The sequence below is a fragment of the Trichosurus vulpecula genome, chromosome 4 (assembly GCF_011100635.1).
Source record: "Trichosurus vulpecula isolate mTriVul1 chromosome 4, mTriVul1.pri, whole genome shotgun sequence".
In the NCBI taxonomy this organism is placed as follows: domain Eukaryota; kingdom Metazoa; phylum Chordata; class Mammalia; order Diprotodontia; family Phalangeridae; genus Trichosurus; species Trichosurus vulpecula.
This window is the reverse complement of record NC_050576.1, coordinates 301,815,612-301,833,931: the sequence shown is the minus strand read 5'-3', so window position 1 is coordinate 301,833,931 and position 18,320 is coordinate 301,815,612. Positions and strand designations below refer to the sequence as shown.

Genomic DNA, 18,320 nt, shown 5'->3' with positions numbered 1-18,320 from the left:
TTATAAAGGTTTTCATAAATTTATTTAGATACTCAACAATAAACCAAACTGTTCAAACAAAATAAACATGGCAGTGATACAAAAATTAAGAATTTTACAAAGCTAACTGTACAAAATAATTTAATACTTAAAAATTATGTTGACTGACACAGTCTATATAATCTCCTTTGGAGAGCTGTACAAATATATATTGAAGACAGGTCACATATTTTCTTTCTTCAGTGAAGAAAAGAAAGGATGCTTCAAGGCTTCTTTGAGAGTAATTCTTTCAGTTGGATCATACTCTAACATTTTCCGAATGAGGTCAAAGAGAAGCTCATGGTCAGCATCTTGGGAATGCATAAATTCCTGAAACCAGATCAAGAAATTAATACAGGTAGTTCTTTTCTTCCAACCTTTGCAAAGTAACTTGTAGTTTGCTTCGTTTACTTTTGTCACAAAACAATCTCTTACCTTTAATGGTTTACAACGCCGTTGAACGTATCTACCAGCAGAACTGTGTTCATCCCAATCTAATTGGTAATGACGGAAATATTTTTGTATCCTAAAATAAAAATAGAATGTCAGTGAGTTTATCTCTGACAAAACATCAGAATACAATTGTGGAACTCATCACTTGATCAAAAAAACAAAATATTAATGAAGCACCAAAAAAGTCTTTCCCGATGTGACAAGTAACAAAAACTACTGGGATGGGGAGGAGTCTAATATTAGTATATCAAAAAAAGGGCGAAGATAAGAGTCTGGTACCAAATTTGATGTTTCATACAATCTGGTTAAACATAAAAATTCGAGTTGATACACTATATTTCAGTCAGAAGTACTAACCAATGATCCACTAAAGTAATATACCTAAGAGTAAGAAACTTCTCTGAATAAACACCAAGTCAATTAGTACTACTTTATTAAGGTCTGCCAAATGCTTTTCAAATTTTATCTAATTTAATCCTTACAACAAACCCAGGGAAGGAGGTGTTATGGATGAGGAAACTAAGGCACAGATTACGTTACGTGCCCAGAGCCACAAGGCAATTAAGTGTCTGAACTTGGGTCTCCTGGATCCCAAATCCTACATTCTATCCACTGTACTACCTAGCTGCCTAGTTTATAGTCATTTAATATTTTTTCTTAAGTTACATTCAGTCTTAATAGTCATTTAATATATCTGCAAATAAATAACAATGTTTGACTGGGAGCCAGGAGACCTGGCTCAACCTCACTTTCCTCATCTGTATAAAGGAAGATACTAACACCTTCCTCAGGGTTACTTGGGAGGAAAGAACTCCAGTAAGTCATAAAATATGGGCCATATTACACATACCTGGTTTTCTGAATCATATGTTTGGGTAAAGGTCCTAAAATCCTTTCCATCATTGCCAAATGTTCCTTACTGTCATGCGTCTGAAATGATAAAAACGAATAGCACGTTTGACAATGAAAAAAGCTCATATGAAGAGTAAAGAAATAAACTAAAAAAAGCATGAAGACAAATGCCAATGGCCAATGCTAGTTTCAAATTATTAAAGTAAAAGCGTATATTATTACTTACTGTCTGTTAAGAAATTGTAAACTACCCCCAAAAGACATCTATTTTCAGTCAGAATCAACCCTTTATCCAACCAACTAAGGTCTGGAAAGTGACTGCCCCATTCAGCAAAATATATCAACAGAAAGGATATTAATATTTAATATCAAATTTAATTAATATCCCACACATCAGAATTCTGGTCGACAAGAAAACTGCTGGGTTATAGTTTATAGTCATCAAGGATGCATGCAATGGAAAGAATGCACAAAACTTTGAGAGATCATATGACAAATGAGTCTACACATGCAGGTGTGATGAAGACCACTAGACAGCTTGTGGAACTAAGATGGAATCTCATGCAACGGATAGAAAAAACCACTAAACTATCCAGACGATGAAAAGAATATAGGCTTTTGGTGAATTAGTACCGGGGGATAGCAGAACCCCAAACAAATTTCTGTTCTACCTGCCTTCTTGTCTATTCAATTATCTTAAAATGAAAGGGTTCAACTTATTATAGAATAACCAAACATTTGTTAAACATTTCACAGCTGTTTTAGCTTTAAGTACTCATCCTGATTTATCTACCATTGTTTTTAATTGGCCAACATAATGACCCACACCTACAGGCCTCACTAAAATTCAATCTTACAGCATTCTAGACTTGGAAGTATAAAAAGGGGGGGAAAATTGAGCAGGAAGCCCAGAAGTAGGATCCACACATTCAAGTTCTAACTTTAACATATATTTAAGAAAACTGGCCATTAGTCTTCATTAAAAAAAAAAAAGTTGGTTAAAATGAAGGTTTTTAGTTTTACTGTAGCTATTTATTTTACTTAAATTGAAAATACTTCATTTTGAATTACTTGAGATAACAGATTAGTATGCAAAAAGAAATTGGCTTTAAAAACTAAGCAAAAACACTGAGATGTATAAAAATTAAGCTTGTTGAAGCAGACTCTCTCCATTTAGACCAGACCTCCTTGGCTATAATCTCTTATAAACTATAAATAACCCATACTTCTTCACCAGAGAACTTTTAAGCTAGAGTTCTTGAATTGTTAGCTTTCATCTAACCAAGACTGAGAGTCAAGAACTAGTAAATATTCAAAAATGGTCCAAAGTATAGAAATAGATATACCATGCACAATACCACCAAGATTAATGTTAAGAAAAATTCCTCAGTTACTTACAGGAAATATTGTGAATCCCAGGTAGTACTCAATGAGAATGCATCCTATACTCCAAACATCACATGGCTGAGCCCAACCTAGAGCTACAAAACAAAGCTGTTTGAAATCACCAAGCCAATTTAAGGTCAACCAGAAAACAAAATAATATTCAAATTAGAAAATGAGATTTATAAAAAGGTGTCAGCAATCTGTTAGTAAAGTGGACAGAGATTATACAGGTATGCATAAAAAGGACAACCCATGAGATTCACACTTGTATGCAGTTTAAAATTTTCAAATGAACAATCTTTAGGTCTTATTCTAATTTTAAGAATGAAAATCAAAACTTCTGAGAACACATAAGTAAAGACTAACCTAAAATAACTTCAGGTGCTCTGTAATGTCTTGTAGAAACCAAGGTACTATGGTGCTCATCATCATAGGTTGCACTTCCAAAGTCTACAACTTTAATATCTGGATTTTTTACTGTACGCTCATCGCGTCTCTGGAAAAAAAAAAATCAAATACGTATATTAAGAATAGAATGGGGGGGAGAATGGAAACAGGAAAATATGCAACCTACAATATTCACATACAAATAGACACTTACCATTTTGGGATTATACTCTTCTGTGTAGTCTGACTGAACAAACAAAATATTTTCAGGCTTCAGGTCAGTATGAGTTAGTTTATTACTGTGCAAAACTGAGAATAAAGAAAAAAGAATTTGCTGTAAAACTTTCTTCAAGTTTCAACAAACAAATAAAGCAAATATATTCTAAGCACTTACAGTTAACAGATTTGCATATTTGATATGCCATTTTCCTGATGTGATCCATTCGAAATGGCAAAAAGCTGTTTTCTTTAATGAAGTCATAAGTGCTAAGTCCCAGAAGTTCAAACACAATGCAGACGTGACCGAGATGCTCAAACCATTCCAACATCTTAACACAGCGACTAAAATAGATTTAAACAATACAAAAGAGTCAGTAATTTTCAGTGTTTAATAAACAAATTACCTCAAATTTTAATTGGATACTTACAACGTGCTGCTGGGATCTGTTGAATTTATGTGTTCCAAAACTTGTATTTCTGAATGAGCTGCTTCGGAATATCTATCCACATTTTTTACTATTTTTACTGCTACACGTCTACCTCCCCTGGAAAAAGTTAAAAATTACTTGGTGAGCAAAACTCCAAAAGTTTACTATAACCTCAAATTGTAATTTAATATTCATCAATTTATACTACTCTTTAAATCTCTGCTGTCTACTACCTCTAAAGCCTATTTCTCTTTTCTTAGATGATTTTAGTAACCAGATTACTTCAGGTGAACCAATACTACTATATCCATGTTAATTGCTCTCCAAATCCTATAGAGCTCCTCACATTTAATCCCCCAGGTTAATTATCCACCAATTTGGGTATAGACAATGATCAAAAAGCTATTCTACCTCTTAGCTATGTTCTAGCTCAGCATATTCCAAAAGCAAAACCACTTTCTCTCAGTCTCTCCTTGGGTACACACCATGACACCCAAGAAATTCTCTCAGTGGGTTTGTCCTATTCTACCTAATCCATTAGTCCTCTGTCTCATTTGCACTTTCCTGTCCTAGACTCCACAGTCACCTACTGTCACTGGCTCAGCAAGCTCAATTCTTTCCAATATTTCCTCAATACTTTCCTTACACAAGATCATCTATAGTGTCTTTTTTCTTTACAACACCTTCTTAGGCACATCACTTATGTTTTGCCCAATTACAACCCAAACTTTCTTTCAATTTACTTTTGACTCTTAAGAATTCCTAGAATCACCATCAATTATCTTTTTCTCTCAGACCTCAACTTTCTTCCCAACTTCCTTCAGTAGATAACTTGACTTCCTAATATGCCAATGGAAAACAGACCACCAAACCTATTGATTCTTTCAACATTTCTCAAGCTTACCTCTAATCATAAAAGATTCTCACTCTATTTAAAAGCTAGCCCCTCTCTGAGATCCCCCATCCTTTTTCCTCCTTTCCTCTGGTCTTCATGTTTCAACTAACACCCACTTTGAGAGGCCAACATGGTATATCAAGTACTAAACTAAGAGAAAGGAAAGAACTGTGGTCTAATCCAGTTTCTGATACTCAGTTGCTATATGACCATGGGCAAATTATTAATCACTTTACCAAAACATAAGTTGATAAATAGTTAGGTACTCCTCAAACCAATATACTGTGGCAGCTAGCTGTGCACTGGGTCTGAAATCAGAAGACCTGAGTTCAAATCTGGCCTCAGATACTTAGTAGGTATATGACCTTAGGCAGGTCATTTAACCCCTATTCCTCAGTCTCCTTATCTGTAAAATGGGGACAATAGTACCTACTCAAAGAGTTGTTACAATTAAATAAGAATGTTTGTAAAGTGCTTAGGACTATGACATAATTAAGTGCTACGTAACTATTAACTATTATATTATTTTACCTACATGCAAGCAAAATTTATGTAGGCACAAAATCCCATCTCAAATCTTGTAGCCACCCTTACTGGCTCACATTACTGTGAGGTCAGTTACTCTCACTTTTATCAATGATTTGATCTCGCTTGACTACTGATAATACTTCACATAGTTGACCCCTTTATCCTAGAAACTCACTTTTCTCTTGTATAATAAACTTTGTGAATTCTCTTAATACCAACTTTACTGCAACCTGCCATCCTATCCTAATAGTCAGGCTTCCTTGGAAAGGTGCCACTTTCTAATCCCTGCTACTGCTGCCACCACCGACCCCCTAAAACTAACAGCCAATTATTTAATCCTGGGATATCATTTTAGCCTTAAAAAATCTTCATTCCTAGTCATCTTGGATACCTTTTACCAAACAAATGTCCTTAACATAGGTCCTTCCTCATTTATGTTCCCTTACTTAATAGGAAACCACTGGCATTACCCGCACTATCAAAGAGCTCTTGAGGTTCTCTATTACTAGCTTCATACTTTGCAACAAATTTTATTTTCTGCTTTCAACATATGTACCCTTTTCTCTCATTCAGGCCAGTCTCTTTGCTGTCTCATCCCCCACCCCCTTCGTGCTATTTAGAACACCTCTTTTCTCTTCCACTTTTCCAAATGTTACCTGTCCTACCTGCTTCCTCTGACATCTCTAGCCCACAATTTTCCTCCTTCCTCTTAACTCTTACTAAACTTACATTCAATACCATACAATTTAGCATAGTTGTGCGATAGCCGCCCAATAAGATTATAAGCTTCTTCAGAGAAAGAAGCATAAATCATATATGCTCTATGTCCTAGTACAATACTGGTAACATTGTATATTGTAACTGTCCAAGAAATACATATTGACTGAGCAGCTTAAAGTTTTTGTGGTTTTTTTTAAAATATATTTAAGTCCTAAAATGGTAGGCACTGTTATAACTTCTATTTTATGTGTATGTTAACTATTTTCCCTCTGGGCAGAAGGAAAATACGTTTTGTCTTTGAAAAATACTTGGGCTTCATTTGAGTCATTCTGTTACAAGGTAAGAAACAACTTTCAAGAACAGACTGAATTTGTCTATTATCTGTCCTAGGCATTTTACTATTTGTTGCCTAGTGATTTAGGGGTAAGGCTATCCATTCTTTGATCATCTGCAACTAGTAAATGCAGTAGAACACCCCAAGTCCAAGGACAGACAAGTCTTTTCCCACCACTATCCAAAAAAGTCATGATTCCTTAGACTATTCCAAGTGAAACATTCACAAGCTAAAATTATGGCTATAGGAACCACTTCTACCACAGAGCACATTTCAAGTGGCTCAGTTCAGAAGACTATCATAAACTTGAAAGATGTGCGGCAAAACCCCCCAGCAATTTGATATAGATCATCAAGTGAACTTGTCTTTCTCAGTACCACTATCTTTCCAGAGGAGCTTAGGGAAAAGGTTGCTTTTTCCTTATTCTGTACAGAAATGTTGCAATTTAAGTCAGCTATAAAAGAAAATGTGATGGCATAAATAAAGAAAAAGGAAAGTGGTATTATGTCATGTCTCAAAGTATCTACTAAAATCATCCAGCTTCTTTCTCCAAAGCAAATAAATTCCCAATACTTGAGAGAACCATTTTAGAATGGTTTAAAAAAATACAACAGAAGCTTACAATACTCGTGTAAGATTTTAGCCATGCTCTAAATGAATATATTGGTATATACCATGATGGTTAAAAAACTTTAGTATGAACTAAAGTACGTTATTTTATAATGAGATTTCACCGTATCACAGGTAAATCCTGTCTTCTGTAACATTTTAACAAAAGGTATCATTCTGTTAACAACCATGTCTGTATTCTATGTACTAGTAAAAAGGCTAACTGTAGACATACTTCATTGCTTTGGCTACAAATCCTATTTAAATGGGGCAAGAAACAGGGAGGTGAAAGGTATGTTCTTCACAAGTCTCTGGTAGTTATGTTTTATTTGTATTAAACTTGCCCTTGCTTATAAAAGGCTTCAGAAAAAGGAATGTGCTATCATCTAAGTACTAGGTTCCCCTCATTAAAGGTTTTCAAGACCATTTGTTCACCCTGTTATAAAGATTTCTTGCGCAGACATGGGTTGGATTAGATAGCCTTCTCATCTCTTCCAGCTCAGATTCAGTGATTAAAATACTAATGTTTGTCCTCTATATGGTAGTCCCTTACTGACTAACAAAACATTGATGGGCAATTTGTAGAACTATTGAAAGAAGACTTATTGTCTTTTTTAAATTAGCATGAAAAACTAGGGTGGTTATGGTTTATGAATAATATACAATGAAGCCTATTTACATACCACAGTTGGTGGTTATAGAGATTTGGTTGAAATGTAATTTGAATGTGATACAATTTACCTTTGTTGCAACAGGCCCTTATACCTCTCAACTCCTTTAAACTTAGCAAGTTGAAGTACTATCAGTTTCCTATTCCCCCACCCCCAACTTGGAATAGTTCAATTTAAATGGCCTATTTAATAAATACTGAATATCTATCTGTCAATCTAGCACTTCTATTAAGAGGGTATAAAGATGGTCAGTAATTTCAAACATTTTTCTGTCTAATCACTGGATAATGCCCCTTCAATAAGAAATGTATTGTCTAGGTTAATATGATCAGATAAGTACTGGGTATAGTTGATAAAAATCTACAAACCACCAGTAATGGAAATCTAAGTCCAACAACTCTTAAGAGTCAGTAGCCTTGGGTTAAAACTCCTTCTCAAAATATCTGCTAGCCTTGTGACCTTGGGTAAATATGTCTTTCATCTGTTTAAAGAGTATCATTTATCATACCTACCCCTACACAGGGTTGCTTTGGTGGTAAATACTTAGTAACCCTTACAAAGCTAAGTCATCTTTATCAAAGAATAGACCGTCCGAAATATAAACCTCCTTAAATCCCCACAAATCCAAGCTACAACTTGTCTACAGTAGGAAACCAAGTATAAAAAGATACTTCTATTAGTTTAACTGCATTCTATATGGGGTCACAAACCCAGTTTAAGAAAGTCTGAAAAGGTATTGAGTGGAAAAAGTTGCAGCCCTGTTCTAAGGTATCATTTAAAAATGTCCAATTTCTCTTCTCCATCAAGAACACAGTACGGACAAACGATCCTAGACTTAACTAGGGCAGGAAAAAAAATTTATGTGGAAAAAAATTAGGCCAAACACTTACGCTTTATGATCGATGCATTCCACAACTTTTCCAAAAGCTCCTTCGCCTAAAGTATCAACAATTTCATCTAAAAAAGAGAAATAAATCTTACTTACACAAGAAATGGCAGCATTTTACTTATTGTTATTCATGAGTGATAAATGCTATTAATGTAGATTGCCCTAGATACTACTTATCACTAGACATTTATTGGATAACTCTCAAAACAATTAGTTTAACTATCTTTTGGCATTCTGAAGTTAACTAACATTACTATCTTGGAAGTGCTGAATAGCAAGCATTTAATTTTCTAGGGAAAGCAAAAACAGTCCCCCCACCAAAAGAATACAAAAGGAAAAAAAGGAGAAAGAAAAGACTTTCAAAACCCTGACATCTTAGTCTAAACAGATTATGCTATCTGAAAAGTTAATAAGTGTTGAAAAATATTCTATACATCTTGCACTTAGTACGTCTCCACTCTGACAGATCAGGTGACCCTCCTCATCATCCTCTACACTCCTGGATCTTTTCCTTCGGTGACTCTTCTGGAAACGTCAAGTGGGCCGCACCAAGATCGTCCAGCCAATCAATAAACCCGAGTGAATTCAGGGCAGAATACGAAATTCATTCAGCGGGGAGATATTCAGGCATTCAGATACACGCCAGGCCACAAACGGTTGGCAGGAGCAATTTCAAATTCAGTCCCCAGAAATTCACAGGGCACATAGTTTATGTTAACAGGAGAAAAACATGGCAAGGAACAGATTTTCAGATAAGATACTTAAAAGTGGCAAGGCAACAAAACATAATACAATCTTTTTTCCTTTAAAAAAAATTAATTGATGTACTGAAATGTAATTTAAGTCTCTAGTGTCCTTAAATTAATGCTGTAAAATTCCAGGACATTGATTTGCTTTGTCTGACACAAGTAGCCTTTGTGGCTAAGTTAAAGTTTCCTAGTTAGTTTTAAAGAATGTTTTAACAGTTAAATAAATAAAATGTAGTAATAATTCCTGAAGGAATTGATAAAAAGCTTAAAATATGCTGATATAATTTGCAGTGTTCTTAGAAACATGTCAGCTGTTCAATAAATTAAAATACCAAAACAGCTTCATTTAAGGAAAAAAAAAAGCTCAGACAGCATGCCCTGCTAAATACACAGACAACAGGCATATCTGATCCTGAAACTGCAGTCAGCATTTGTTTATTAGGTCTGATAAACTATGTGTGTATATATAAACATAGCTATGCATAAACTTAAAATGTTTTAATCTATATTTACAACAAAATGATCAAACTAGTTAATTTTGAACAAATGAATTCCCTGAAAGTGGCATAAAACTATTTGGAATATATATCTTTAAATTAGCTGTATAAACTATCTTAAATTGAGCTGCCTGTCTGTTATGTCTTATGTTAATTTGAAGGACAATCACTAACAACTACTGTCAAGAAATCTGCTAAACAAATGACAACTACAAAAACTAAACTATTAATATCCATTTCAGGAATCTCCCATCCAAGGCCATTAAAAAAAAATTTTAAGCAGGTTAAAAACTCATACTGCTTCATCTATAACATAACTGCCCCAAATTGCCAAACATGAATCCAAGTTTTCCTGCTTAGAAGAGAAGTTAAATTTCCAATAGTGAAAAATTGTTCATACCACATGTGAACGATGATGTGCTGTACTGCGATGACTCTTGTGCTTTCTTTTATGACTTCTTCCACTTCTACCGGAGGACTTGCTACTGTGATTATAATAGCCACTTTCTTGTTCTCTATGGTGATATCCGCTTTCATATCCTTGACAGTAGTCATTTCTATATTCATCAACGTAGCGTCGTTTACGGTAATCTCTCTCATTTATACACCTGGCTTCCAAATAATGGCTAGAAAGAAATTACAGAGAATTCAGTCACCTGAACTACTTTAAAACTCTTCAAAAAACCTCTAAAAGAATGATACTAACAAGCAGTCATTTAGGACACCCCCAATTCTATAGATTTCTTTCAACTAATAAGAAACTAAATAGAGATCAGTCTATCTGGCAGAAAAAACTTGCTCAACGGTTATAACTTACAAAAAATTTAATTAAAAAAAAAAAAAACCACATTTGTCCAATACAATATAAATACAGTATACTTCCTTACCGATCGTAAATTTTCGAGTGATTTTGCTTACAGCGCTTGTTCTCCCGGGAACTGCTATGAGATCTCTTCCTTCGCTTATGACCACTGATACTGCTACTCCATTTTCTGTGATCCCAACTTTCCTTTTCAAACCAATCAGGACAATCTGTTCTCTTTGAATGTCGCATCTATTAAAAAAAAAAAAAAAACAAAAGTTTTCTCCTAAGTTAGACTTTATATGACAAAATTGTATCATCATGAGAAAATATCTTCACATGGTTGCTTTTAAAAATTCCGAACAAAAACAGGAACAATGCCAAACTACTATCAATATCAAAAATGTTCTTCAAGTCCAGTAGTAACCACCCTCAGACTTAACAGCTTGCGAAAGTTCCCTAATATGTTCACAATAGATAGCATCATCTTTCTAAATAAGAAGGTATCAAGCCAGAATTTACTTGGGCAGGATAAGTATCTATTCCAAGCAAATTTCAGCCAAGTATTGTCATAAAACCCTATTTCATTTGAGAATAGGAGGGAAAAGTACATGTTAGAACTCAAATTTGAAATATCCACCTTGAATTACAGTAATATAGCAATAATTTCCTCTCCCTTCACTATATACACAATATGCCTATAACTAAAGTCCTACTTCAATATAGCACAAAGTGACTTATTTCTTCAAGGTTATATAAACGGAGTAGAAAAATGCAACTAAACTGTATTAATGATCAAGTAATGAAAATGCAAAAAAACAAACAGTCCCTACTCTCTAGGAGTTTAATTCTGCGTAAGGGAAATAGGCTAACTAAATACAAAATAATTTTTTGGGGGACAGGGCAGGCATGGTGGTCTGGAAAGGCTTCATCTCAATGGTACCTAAAGCATTTTTGAAGGGAACTAAGGAAATCTATCTGGTGAAGGTTTAGAGAGAATGCATGACAGACATGGAGAATGTGAGGAACATAAGGTAAACTAGTTTAAAAGCCGTGAATTTCAGGTAGATGATTAAGACTTAACATGATATGAGGCTGGAATGTTGAAATTTTAAAGGTCAAGGTGAGGATTTTACATCTTTATCCTAAAAGCAACAAAGCATCACTTTAGATTTTAGGGAGGGGGAGTGATATCAGACTTGTATTCAAAATATCTGCTATCTGTGGACAGATTGAGAGGGGAGACAATGAAAGATCAAAGATCAGTAAACTGAGATGATGGTTATGTGAGAGAAGGGCACAAAACATGAAACCTGTAGTGGAGATTAAGTGGACAAGATTAGCAAATGGCTGGAACCAGCTCTGGTAGGTCCTATCTCAAGCTGGAAGTGTTTCAAGTCCAGGCCAATATCATGCAAGTTTGGAAGTCTGTCAACATAGCCACAGCAACTATATACTACTATTGCTATTTTTAACATCACAAATAATTGAAGTAACAAATTATTAAACTTTTTATGAGTATTATCCAAAACACATGTTGCTTCATATTAGGTGACTGAACAGAGCCCATATACTAAGCATTGGGAAGATAGACAAAATGTTGTTAAGACCTGACATGCACCTATTGGATTGAAAAACATGAATAATTTCTGTTCTCCCCATTTCCAAAATACCCTAGTCTCAAAGTTCACAAGTCATAAAGCAGAAAATTACATATGTAACAAGACTGAGATTGTCTTGCATCCACTAACACCAGAATTTTCACAATGAATTTAGGGAAATTTCCAAATTATTCTACCCAAGAGCTAGGAACTTTTATACAAGGTCATTACAATTTCAACTAGGGTAATTTGGGGTGACACCTTCAGTTAAAATTTTTTAAAAATTTCAACACTAAGCATTCTGCCATGAGGCATAGCATGTGTTAAGTTCTGTTGTGAGATGAGGGCAAAACGGCGTGCCTTTTCCATCTACTTTATGTAGGTAATTTAAGTAGAGATTTACATGTTGTTTCCCTTGATTATAAGCTTCTTAGCGGCAGCTATTTCAGCTTTTTCTTTACATACAAAGTTTAAGTAATAAGCCTAGCACATGCAATTGCTTCTTGAGGAAGTCCTAGATAAGGAACTAGTCAAGGGGGGTGTGTTTATCGTTCTTCAAACACTCTGAAATAATTCAACATTTATTTTAGTGTCAACTATGTGCCAGGCACTGTGCTAAGCACTGGGGATACAAAAAGAGGCAAAAAGACAATCAAGGACCTCACAATCTAATGAGGGAGACAAAATGCAAATAATTATATACAAAGCTATATACAATGTAAATATGAAATAATTAACAGAGGAATGCACTGGAATTAAGAAGCGTTGGGGAAGATTCTTCTTTGTAAGGTGAGATTTAAAAGACAAAAGGGAAAACCCAAAGCAGAGAGATGAAGTGTCTTGTTTGTGAAATAGCCAGGAGGCCAGTGTCACTGTATTTAAAAGTAAATATCGGGGAATAAGGTGTAAGACTGGAAAGGCAAGGATATAGGGTAGATTATTAAGAGCTGTGAATTCCCAACAGAGCATTCTGGATTTGCTCTGAAGTAACAGGACGCTTCTGGAGTTTTGGGGGAGAAGAGGAGGAGGATCTGCGCTTTAGGAAAAGTCACTCTAGTGACTGAACTGAGCACGGATTGGAGTAGTGAGAGACTTTAGGGCAGGCAGACTCACCAGGAAGCTATTTCCAACAGTCCAGGTTTAAGATGAGGGCCTACACTGGAGTGGTGACAGTGACAAAGGAGAGAAAAGAGCCTATTTGAGGGATGCTCCAAAGTTGAAATTAACAGGCTTTGGCAACAATTGGATATCAGGATGCAAAGTGCTTAGAGGCAGTAGGGAATCCAGGATGACTCCTAGGTTTTGAGCCTGATTGAAGGACTGGGATGATGGTGTTTCCAGGAGGAGGGTTTAAGAGAAAGATAACAAGAAAATGAATTTGGTTTTGGACACAATGAGTTTAAGATGTCTACTAGAGATCTAATTCATGATACCTGAAAGATATGAGATTGCAAGTCAGCAGAGGGGTAGGGGGCAGCTTAGGGTGATTTGAGAATCATCAGCAGAGATGGTAATTAAATCCATGGGAGCTGTTAAGATCACCAAGTGGGGCATATCAAAAAGAAAAGGCCCAAGAGAGATGTCAGAGGGACACCTAGAATCAGAAATAATACAACAAGAACAGGAAGTAGTTCTAAGTAATTGCCTTCCACGATGCTCTAATCTAGAACTCCACCATTTATGGAAATAGCCACACATGAAACGAGATTCTTTAAACTACTGATTCAAATGATATTCTCAATTTTCAGACTTGTGAATAAGGACTTGTTAAAATTCAGTTTTGGTAATTATTTTTAATTAAGCATTTTCCTCCCTGAAACCTTCATTCCACAACTCCAAGTAAAAAGTTGTAAGTTATTTTTCCTGGTTACCTTTCACAAAAATCTTTTTTTTTTTTTCTTAGTGCAAAGGCTTGATGTTACCAATTACCTAAGGTCCAATTTCCTTCAAATACTAAATATAAAGCATCTTTTTGCCATTGTGCTAAATGAAAATAGAGACGACAGCGTGGCAGTACACTCTCCAACCACATTTCACCAGCTTCTCTACCCCGTAGTCTGCTTTGTTTTCCAAGCGGCATTATTCTCCTCCCAAAACTGAGTTGCTGTCAGCTAAATGAGATTGTGGCGCTGCGCTTAATCTTGGGTAATGATTACGTCCAGCCCACGTGATTTACTACGGCACATCCAGCGGTCTAGCGTAAACAGCTGCCCAGCTCGGAGGCCAGTAAACAAGAACCTCTCTTAGGTCACGAAGACACGTTTTCAGAGAGAACCAAGTTGGCCAATGCTGACCCGACCAGGTCGGCTACTTAGCTCAACATCCTCATCAGAAAACTTAAGGATTTTATCAGATACAAGCTACCACAAGTGGCCAAGACCGGAGACGTTAACAAAACAACAAAAAAAGACGGTCGACGGGCAGGCGGGGCTTACATTCTAAGGGATGCATTTTCGCCACGTCTCCGGGCCTAGCTTTTCCTTCTTTGCTCCTTTTAACCAACAAAGCCTCCGTGACTTTAAAATAGAACTGGACTACTGGTATTATTATTTTCCCAGGGGAACCAAACCTAAGTCGCACCCGATTTCCTTTTCTCCGTTTACCTCTGTCAGGTCTAACCAGAGAAACGTCAGCACTCTGGAGAATGTAATCCAGGGCGAACGGACCCGTTTCGGTCCCGACAGGCCCGGGCTGTTGCGCCTCCCGTAGCAAACGGGGAGAACAAGGCCAGCCGCCTTCTCCCCCTCTTCCACACTCGGCGTCTGGGAGGCCCCGGGCGGCGTCTCCCTTCTCCCCTCCCCCCACTCCGCCATTTTGCCGCGGCCGAACGAGCCCGAGGAAGACAATATGGCGCCCGCGGCCTCGGGCTCCGTTCCAAAGCCTCCCTTTCCCAAAGGAGGCCACTCTGGGTAACGAAAACTGGGCCATTCCTTCCCTAACAATAAGATCTCTCGCCCCAAGGCGATGACTGCGCGCCGGCTAAGGCCCAGCGATGGCAGCGCCACGATCCGGGGTCCTGAGGGCGACTCGGCCGCGGGGAGGCCACTCTTAAGGAGAAAGCTCAAAGTCGGCCAAAGGACTAGACCGAGAAGAGGGATGTTGCCAAGACCCTTAAAAAAAATACACCTGAGAGTTAACTTACCGTTTCGACCAAGGAAAGGGGCTACGAGGTGGCGAAACTAGCCTCCCAAGCGGACGGAGCAACAGCCAACCGCTACCGCTTGCGACGGATTCCGACAGGCGGACTGCCGCGGACGTCAGGAATGTTCTCGAAAACAAGAGGGACGCATGCGCATTTAGCCCCGACGTGGGGGGCGGTGACGCGTACTGAGGCGGCCGAGTGGGGACGTGGGTGAAGGGTGGTGGCTAGCGTAGGTAGTAGGCGGAGCCTGCAGGTTGAATCTGCGCATGTGCACAAAGGGTTTGTTTCTCTTGTCTGGTTCTGTAGCTTCTCCTATCGATTTGTTTGTCGCAATCAGAGATTAGCCTAGTACCTGGCACGTAACTTAATAAATGTTTATTGATTGAACTGGCTAGGCTGGAGGATGGATTAGTTTGGGTCAGGGCCAGGCAGATAATAGAAAAGGCTAGGAAAACACTCTGTTGGCTGACTGCCAGCCAAAGTCAGCTTGGAACTGACCTTTTTTCCTGGCAGGGAGTCGTCTCACAATCCCGAGAAGGATCAGATCTTAAATTACACAACGAAGCAGTCATCCTCAAAATTATTTGATACGGGTTAGTAATTACAGAGGTTGGTCAGGTACGCAACATACAAAAACAAACGAGTGCAAACCCCAAAACGTCAACCATTGCGATAAGAACTCAGTATTTGACAAAAACTTGGGAAAATTGGTAAGCAGTCGGTAAGCTCTAAATAGGTACATGACTTCTAAAGAGTTACTTCATAAATTAGGGGTTGAAAGAAATCACCTTTCAGAACTATCAATCTGAGAAAAGTTCTTGACCAAGGAATTTAAAAGAATCATGGAAGATAAAATGGTCAAGCTCTGATTACGTGGATTAAAACAACGTTGTACAAATAAAGCCAATTTGGGGGAAATTGAGGGGCAGGAAATCTTTGTAGTAAATTTCTCTGATGAGGGGATCACGTCTCAGGATTCGAGTTTTTAAGAGTTATTTCCCATTGGATTGAATTTTTGTCCTGAGGTTTTTTTTTTTAATGATGGTGAGGGGATATAGGGAAACAGATTTTTGTTAATTGAAAAAATAAAACTACATTTAAAAAAAGTTCTAGGGAAGGGACTGTGTAGTTGTTTGGAAATGAGAGGGGAAGAGAGTGGGAGGTAAATAACAAGCTAAGGATAAAAAGACTAATCACAACCTCAGGGTGAAGGTGACTCCAGGGGAAAAAAAGTGATGGTCTTATGGGCTTTTGGCAATAAGAGACTTCAGACTCAGGAGCAGAGAAATATTTAATAATTTATATGAAGCTGTTAACACAGAGCTCCCTCTAGTTCTGAGTCTTTGGAAAGTTTCAAGTACCCCAAATTACCTAAGGTAATTTTAGTCTGGAAAGCATCACAGTTTTGCTTTAAAGACAGGAGTTATGGTTTAACAGCACTAAAATGGTGGAGAATCCCAAGTCTTGGATTTCTAGGCTTAGAACATCATGTAGGAACCTGCTGGAGAAAAGATTGACTGAAATGTTAAGGTGTTGCCCTACCCTATACCAAAATTCAGTTCCCTCCCTAGGGGAGCTCAAACAACAAGGACTAAAACAAACTCTGCAGGAATCTCAACGAGTGTATTGATTGCTTTATGGGCTGTTATGAGTCTCTTCTGTTTTCTCCATCAGTTTTCAACCTTCAGTGAGGTCTTTGTATCTGTCTCTCTTCTAATTTTCTGCAGGCTATCTTGCACTGAAAAAAAAATGCATGTTACCTTTAGCACTTGTAAGAGAACTGAGGACTTGAGATGCAGAATTGAGCAGGTTAGGAAAAACAGAAGCTTTATTTGATCAAATCTCGAGAGAGTTGGGCATCTCTCTCACTACTAGGGTGGACTACCAGTGATGAGGGAGGCAAGGGGGAGAAGGCAAGCAGGGAGATATATACCTTGTACAAACAATTCAAAGAAATTCCACCCCCAGAGGCTGGACACCCCCACCCACCCCCCGGGCATCCCCATTGGCGGGAGACAAGTGGCCTCACAATCTAACCAGGAATAAAGCTACAGAATTATCTTGCAGGGGGAAATAGGTGAGGGGAGGGGGAGAGGGGAATACTATCTGATTTCCCCAAAATCATATGATTTGCAGGAAAACAAAACTTAGGCCTGGTGAGGTTCACATCCTAACTAAATTTTTAAGTACTATCTCTATTTTGAATATTGCCTTACCTGAATTATTCATAGGGAAGCTTTCACAATCATGTATTCCACTCACAGCTGAGGTGACATCTATAAATCTAAACAAGGAGAGGGAGAAAGACATTCCTAAAGGCTAAATAATCATATTCCCACAGACTCAAATTCATCCCATTTCCCTTTTCTCTAAATGTTGATTCTCGAACATTTTAGATATAAATACGTACATATATATATATATATACATATACATGTATATATTCCCTGTGAAGTCTTCACACTTTATTCTCTCAGTACCTCACACAATCCTTCCTCTTCTTGACACTATTTTGAAGACTTCACACACCATTGCTGATATGAGTTATCCACCCACCTATCTTCTTCATTCATCACACTTTTATACCACATTTTCTTTCCCATCATGCTGGTGTCCCCATTACCCTTTTTAATAAATATGGGAAGGATTGATCAATGTATTGACAAATCAAAGGGAGCAGTCCCCTTTATAAGCACAAGTACAGAGACCCAAAATAAAACGATAATACAATCATCCCTTCAAAATTCAAAAGTCTCTTCCCATACAGCTGTCTGGCAGGGAGCATCAATGAAGTCTTCTGGTCCTTGGTATTTGTTTCAGCCATCCCCACAGCTTCTTCTTGTAGGAACTGGCTTTCTGCCCATTCTCCTACAAAAGTAACCTTAGCACAATTTTAAGTTGCCATTTCTAATAATTATACCCTGATCATTTTTACAAACTCAAAATTTGAACCATGGCTAATTGTCATATTTAAGAAATTCACATCAGAACCCAGTGTCTTATACTTTACATTGACTCATTATTAATTTTCCCACCAGGAGGATGAGACTCCAGTACATTCATAAATACATTAACCAATTTTTAACACAGTACATATAAAATCTTAACCTGTTAGTCATGTCATGTTTCTTTGATAGCAT

The 18,320-nt window shown here is 37.3% G+C and overlaps 1 protein-coding gene across 2 annotated transcripts; it reads right to left on the bottom strand.

Annotated features, from left to right (window-relative positions):
- On the bottom strand, positions 1–15,336 carry CLK1 (CDC like kinase 1). Of its 2 annotated transcripts, XM_036754337.1 has the most exons (13): positions 15,181–15,318; positions 10,523–10,689; positions 10,036–10,261; positions 8,824–8,914; positions 8,391–8,457; positions 3,744–3,860; positions 3,491–3,657; positions 3,311–3,405; positions 3,076–3,205; positions 2,722–2,804; positions 1,322–1,401; positions 454–544; positions 1–348 (listed from the first exon to the last, which is right to left on the bottom strand). In XM_036754337.1, the coding sequence occupies exons 2-13, from the start codon at positions 10,687–10,689 to the stop codon at positions 202–204; spliced, it is 1,461 nt and encodes a 486-aa protein (XP_036610232.1). In that variant the 5' UTR covers positions 15,181–15,318; the 3' UTR covers positions 1–201. The 2 variants fall into 2 exon arrangements, with proteins under 2 accessions (XP_036610232.1, XP_036610233.1); XM_036754338.1 differs by lacking the exon at positions 8,824–8,914 and having other exon boundaries at positions 15,181–15,336.
- Positions 15,337–18,320: the final 2,984 nt, after the last annotated feature.